The 6,271-nt window shown below is 38.7% G+C and overlaps 1 protein-coding gene across 1 annotated transcript; it reads left to right on the plus strand.

The window, feature by feature from the left end:
- Positions 1-100: 100 nt before the first annotated feature.
- On the plus strand, positions 101-5,460 carry LOC110705955 (protein TORNADO 1-like). Its single transcript, XM_021883875.1, has 3 exons — positions 101-1,643; positions 2,073-3,316; positions 3,917-5,460. Exons 1-3 carry the CDS (start codon positions 131-133, stop codon positions 4,784-4,786), a joined length of 3,627 nt encoding a protein of 1,208 aa, XP_021739567.1. The 5' UTR covers positions 101-130; the 3' UTR covers positions 4,787-5,460.
- The last annotated feature ends 811 nt before the right edge of the window (positions 5,461-6,271 follow it).

Genomic DNA, 6,271 nt, shown 5'->3' on the forward strand with positions numbered 1-6,271 from the left:
TTCGAATTGGATCAGATTTTGACACCTCTAGAAAAAACCCTCTTTAATCAGAAACTATACTGGGTAAAGTAACTTATTATTACACTCATCTGAACAAAAAATAAGAAGAATTTCATAAACCTCTAAGTAAATGGCATCTGATGAAAACTTGAAAGATCTGCAATGGGTGCTGCAAGTGTTGGAATCAGAAAACTGCATAAATCTGCAGAAAGTTTCCTTCTTTCTTTCTCATCAAATTTCAGGCTGTCAACAAGAAACAGAATCCTGCATCAACATAAACCTGTCAAAGGAAAACAATGCTCTATTCTCTTACCTCCTTACACAGCTCTCAACAATGACGAAAAACAGCGCGACATCGGCCTTAAGAAACTTGGAGTTCCATAGAGTAATATGGGAAGTTGAGTATCTTCGGAGCCTCAAATCTTTGCTTGAAAACAACCCGGGAGTTAAGCAAATCGTGTTTCAAAGAAATGACTTCAGTTTAGACTGTTTGAAGGAATTGTCAGAGATTCTGAAGGCTGACGAAAATGTGAAGGAAATTGTGTTCTGTGAATCCTGCATTGGAGGAAGAGGTGCTGGGATAATAGCTGATACTTTGAAGGCGAATGATTGCATAGAAGAGCTGCAAATTTGGGAAGATTCAATTGGGTTAAGAGGGGCAGAAGAGCTGTCAAAGATGATTGAAGCTAATACATCTCTGAAGCTGCTGATAGTATTCGATTCAAGCTTGTTTATTGCAACACCGCTAATTTCAGCAGTTTTAGCTAGGAATAGAGACATGGAAGTTCACATTTGGAGCGCGGAAAAGGGTGAAAGATGTTCAAAAGTGGTGGAGTTTGTGCTAGAAAACAGCACACTCAGAATATACAGGCTTGACATATCAGGAAGTTGCAGGGTTGTCTGTGCTCTTGGGATGAATACAATAGTTAAGGTTCTTGATATGACAGGAGTTAGATTGAAGTCGAAATGGGCGAGGGAGTTCAGATGGGTGTTAGAGCAGAATAGAACTCTAAAAGAAGTGAAATTATCAAAATGTTGTTTAAAAGATAAAGGGGTTGTTTATGTATCAGCAGGGCTATTTAAGAACAGAAGCTTGGAGACTTTGCATTTAGATGGAAACTGTTTTAGTGCGGTAGGAGTAGAGCATTTGCTCTGTCCTTTGAGCAGATTTTCTGCTCTACAATGCCAAGCAAACACGACACTGAAATCGCTTACATTTGGAGGAGAAAGAATGAGAGTGGGGCGTGCAGGCTTGGAAGCGATACTACAGATGATCACGAGCAATCAGAGCCTGAGTAGGCTCGGCATAGTTGATGATCAGGGGCTGAGACCAGGTGACATAGTCAGAATTTTTCAGAGTTTGGAAAAAAATGCGTCGTTGAAGTATCTGTCATTGAAGGGTTGTAGGGGAGTTAAGGGAGAGTCGGTTTTACAGGCGATTGTGGAGACTTTACAGGTGAATCCTTGGATTGAAGAGATTGATCTTGAGGATACACCACTGCATAAGGCAGGAATGGCTGAAGGGATATATCAAAAACTGGGTCAGAATGCAAAGTCTGAACCTGATATGGATTTTTTTAAGGATATGCCGATGATTACACCCAAGAGCTGTCGAGTCTTCGTCTGTGGGCAAGAATATGCAGGTAAACTCCTGAAGAAATAGTCACCTTAATTTTGCTTTCTTTTAGTTTCAGTCATTGTTCATACCTGAACTACTTATATTGAAACAAGAGCAATTAGTTCCATTATTTCTGAAGGTTGCACAAATAAATATGACATTCATGATTATATATAAATTGTCCATTAATCTAGAGAGTAATAGCATAAAACAACCATAGATTACAGGTGCTTGAAAAAAAAGGCTATCCATTTTCAGAAAGCCATCCATAATTCAAAAGACTATGAATAGACATTACAAAATACTCTCATGGCTTAATTCTTATATGGAGGATTTTAATTTTATAAGAGGCTTTCTGATGAATAAATCAAGGGTTAGTCTTGTGAATACCAACCATAAGAGTAATGATGATGGGAGAAAATATATGTTAGGCTAATTGCATTCAGTATTGCAGGTAAAAGTTCACTTTGCAACTCAATATCCTACAATTTTTTATCAACCAAGCTACCTTATGTAAACCAAGTCCGAACTTTGGTGAACCCAGTTGAACAAGCAATCAAATCAGAAGGGATGAAAATCAGTAGTTTCAAAGATGAAGACACAAAGATCTTCATATGGAATCTGGCTGGCCAGCAAGAACTGTATTCTCTGCATGACCTTATGTTCCCAGGGCATGGGAGTGCATCATTTTTCTTAGTTTTGTTGAGTATGTTCAAGAAACCGAGCAACAAAGAGATGAAAGACCCGGCTGAAATTGAAGAAGACTTGCAGTACTGGCTCAGATTCATAGTCTCTAACTCAAGAAGAGCAGTCCAACAATGCATGCTTCCGAATGTGACCATAGTCCTAACACACTTTGACAAAGTCATTCTGCCCTCTCAGAATTTTCAGGCTATTGTGAACCTAATCCAAGGACTGAGGGACAAATTCAATGGGTTCCTTGAGTTTTATCCAACTGTTTTTACAGTTGACGCAAGATCATCAACATCTGTAAGTAAACTTGCTCAACATTTAAAGAATACGAGCAAGATGATCCTACAAAGGGTTCCCCGAGTTTATGAGCTGTGCAATGACTTAGCAGAGATACTGTTGGACTGGAGGAAAGATAATGACAACAAACCTGCTATGAGCTGGAAAGAATTCTGTGAGCTTTGCCAAGTCAAGGTTCCACCTTTGAGGGTTCAGTCTAGGTTTGAGAACAAAGAGAAGACTGATATGAGAAGGCGGGCAGTTGCTAGTTGTCTTCATCAGATAGGAGAGGTTATCTACTTTGATGATCCTGGTTTTTTTATCCTGGATTGTGAATGGTTTTGCCAAGAAGTGCTGGCACAATTAGTCCGATTAAAAGCTGCTCGAAAGCAAGGATCAATCAGGAATGGTTTCATAAGCAGGAAAGACTTGGAAAAAATTCTGAAAGGAAGTTTTCAGAGTCAGCTTCTAGGGATGAGTTCTAAGGTTTTCGAGAATTTGGAGGCCACTGACCTTGTGAAGCTGATGTTAAAGTTAGAACTCTGTTATGAACAAGACCTAAACGATCCAAACTCAGCCATATTTGTCCCGTCATTTCTTGAAGAGGGGAGGCAAAAACAACAAAAGTGGCAGCTCAGTTCATCTGATTGTGTGTATGCAGGACGGCATCTTGACTGTGATGATTCAAGCTGCACTTTTTTGACTCCTGGCTTCTTTCCACAACTACAGGCAAGATTCATCTTCTCGTTTTACACTACTATCCTACCTTTAATCCCACAATTTACAGAACATGATTAAGCAAAAATACCATTCATAATAGTTGTGCTATATCTGCATTTCACATTCTCATCACTTAAGGGCACGTTAAGAGACCAAACTTAATTCATTACTATTTTAGGAAAGGTGTCAATTATTCTCCTGACTCCAATATAGTATACGTTAACTATATATTCAGATGGAGTATGAGAAAGCGAACAGATAACAGATGAAATCTAGAAATCCGGTGCCAATATTTAGTCCCTCAGGTCCCAAAACACAGCCTTTATTCAGGATTTTATTAAACAAGTGTCCGACTGTCAGCTGTTATATAATGATGTCAGAGTGCTCTTCATTTTCTCAAAACATCCTTAGTACGGTAAATATATCAATCCATAAATGGTTCCAATCTTCAAAAACGGTATGTATTGTGAATGTATTAAATTAAGAACCAAAGAAACCAATAACGTAGTTGATTTTTGACAGTAGATCATCTTCACTAATAATAGTATTGCTGATTTGAGCACATGACAAATAAGAATACCTTGTTTATGTGTGTTATGTGCAATGCAGGTGAATCTCCACAATAAATTCATGGAACTGAAAGATCAGCATGGAGCAACTTACAGCATGGAAACCTCTCTCATTTCAATAAACATCAATGGAATTGACGTCAGAGTGGAGCTTGGAGGACAGTTGAGCCATTATATTGATATCTTGGCTTGCTCGACCAAGAATCTAACAGAAACACTCCGATTAATCCATCATCTCATAATCCCTGCAATTCATGGCCTCTGTCAAGGAATTGTATTGATTGAAAACATCATTAGACCTGAATGTGTGAGAAGTTTGATTCCTCCGAGATACAGAAAGACTCAGTTAGTTGCACTACACAAACTGAAAGAAGCTCTACTAACTGTTTCAGCGGAGGGAATGTATGATTACCAGCATACATGGAGTGCAGTATCTGATACAAGAAAGCCCATCATAAGAGCAGGCTTTGATTTTGCAAGGGACCTCTTATCAGATGATGACTTTCTAGAGGTAATTCATAGAAGATATCATGATCTTTACAACCTAGCAAATGAACTTGATGTCCCTCCAGACGACGACCCTGATAGTGTAGCAGTCGTGACTTCAGAAAGTGTTGATCCATCATTCAGTGGGATAGCTAAGGGAGTAGAGCAAGTGTTACAGAGGCTGAAGATCATCGAACAGGAGATCAGAGATCTAAAGCAAGAGATACAAGGGCTGAGATACTACGAGCACAGGCTTTTGCTTGAACTACATCGGAAAGTTGACCATTTAGTCAACTACAATGCCCATATTGAAGAAAGGAAAGTGCCAAACATGTTCTTCTTTGTGAGAACAGAAAATTATTCCAGGAGACTTGTGACCACAATCATTTCAGGAATGACAGCAATGAGACTCCACATGTTGTGAGAGTTTAGGAGGGAGATGCACGTGGTAGAAGATCAAATGGGGTGTGAAGTAATGCAGATTGATAATGTTGCAGTCAAATGCTTGGCACCCTACATGACAAAGTTTATGACGTTGCTAACATTTGCCTTGAAGATAGGTACACATTTGGCTACTGGAATGGGATCTATGATTCCTAATTTAGGCAAAGAAGCTGCCCATCTGCTTGATTCTTCTCTTCTGACTGGAGCAGCTGGAGTAGCAGGGGCAGCAGCTATCGGGGCAATGGCAGTGGGGAACAGTAGAACAAGAGACAGATCACGAAATATTCAACAGGATCAGAGAGCAGCACAGCAGTGGGTTCTGGATTTCCTGAGGGACCGAGGGTGTTCAACTGGTAGAGATATCACAGAGAAGTTTGGACTGTGGAGAGTGAAATATAGAGATACAGGACAAGTTGCATGGATTTGTAGGAGGCACATGAGTTTAAGGGCCAATGAAATAGTTGAAGTGCCTCTTTAAAGTTACTACTCTTTATCTTTTGATGACATATAATCTTTTCTTTTACCAGTAGAAGCCACCAATATTCATAAACTGTATAATCCCTTCTGATATGAGTGCTTTCTGATGTTCATAATTAATGTATAATTGAATATGTCACCGAGACTTAATATACAAACGTCACTGAGACTTGGTAAGAGAAGACTAAGTACAGGAATGAAGCAATTAGTGGTCATTAAAAATTTGACAGTAATTCAGGGCAGAGGTAGCTTGTACCATACAGGTTCAAAGGTGAACCAGCAGGGTTACTGATAATGACCCAAATCTCTGTTTAAATCTCAGAAATAATCATCAAGTTGATTCAGATAATATTAGAATGAATCCATTTCATTTGACCTGCGACACAATAAGACTGTTAGTATTCGTCTGATACTGTTGAAATGGATATCAGACTGTTCTTTCTTCATAAATCCGAGAACAAAGTCGTCGCCCCATGAATAGTACAGTTGGCAGTCTTGACACCAATCAAACCATCATGGGACAGGAAGCTAACATCTAATCAACAAGGACTAATCCCGAGTTTGATCCTATTGTCCATACATTCTGTATTAATTCAGCAAAACTAACAGTGGGTAGTTACTATCAAGCTCTATTGTGGTTTAATCTGAACAGATTTCCCACTGCCTAAACAAGTATCCTAGTATAGTAACTTTTCAAACAAAATTTCACCAACCATATTTGATGGAGCCACCATCTAATCAAATGACTATTTCAAAGTCACATAATTCCTTTAATACTACTATACCAGTACAATATAACTTGTTACTTTTACTAAAACAATGCAAATTACTGGCAACTTTACAATGCTAGTATTAATCAAAGGTGAAGCTACACTTTGGAAACGGATCAATTGACCCCACTCGGCCTACCCAATTAAATTGATTTTTGAAAGTAAAAGTTACGGAGTGAAAATAATTTGACTTGTAGAATTTGAGTATACCATAGTTA

Source organism: Chenopodium quinoa, unplaced genomic scaffold (assembly GCF_001683475.1).
Source record: "Chenopodium quinoa cultivar QQ74 unplaced genomic scaffold, ASM168347v1, whole genome shotgun sequence".
NCBI lineage: Eukaryota > Viridiplantae > Streptophyta > Magnoliopsida > Caryophyllales > Amaranthaceae > Chenopodium > Chenopodium quinoa.

What these genes read in the sequence shown, in the direction of transcription:
- LOC110705955 (XM_021883875.1), top strand. Translation starts at nt 131, where the DNA reads ATGGCATCTGATGAAAACTTGAAAGATCTGCAATGGGTGCTGCAAGTG. An exon ending in CTGTGGGCAAGAATATGCAG is followed by an intron (nt 1,644 to 2,072) that starts GTAAACTCCTGA and finishes TCAGTATTGCAG; the next exon opens with GTAAAAGTTCACTTTGCAAC. An exon ending in GCTTCTTTCCACAACTACAG is followed by an intron (nt 3,317 to 3,916) that starts GCAAGATTCATC and finishes TGTGCAATGCAG; the next exon opens with GTGAATCTCCACAATAAATT.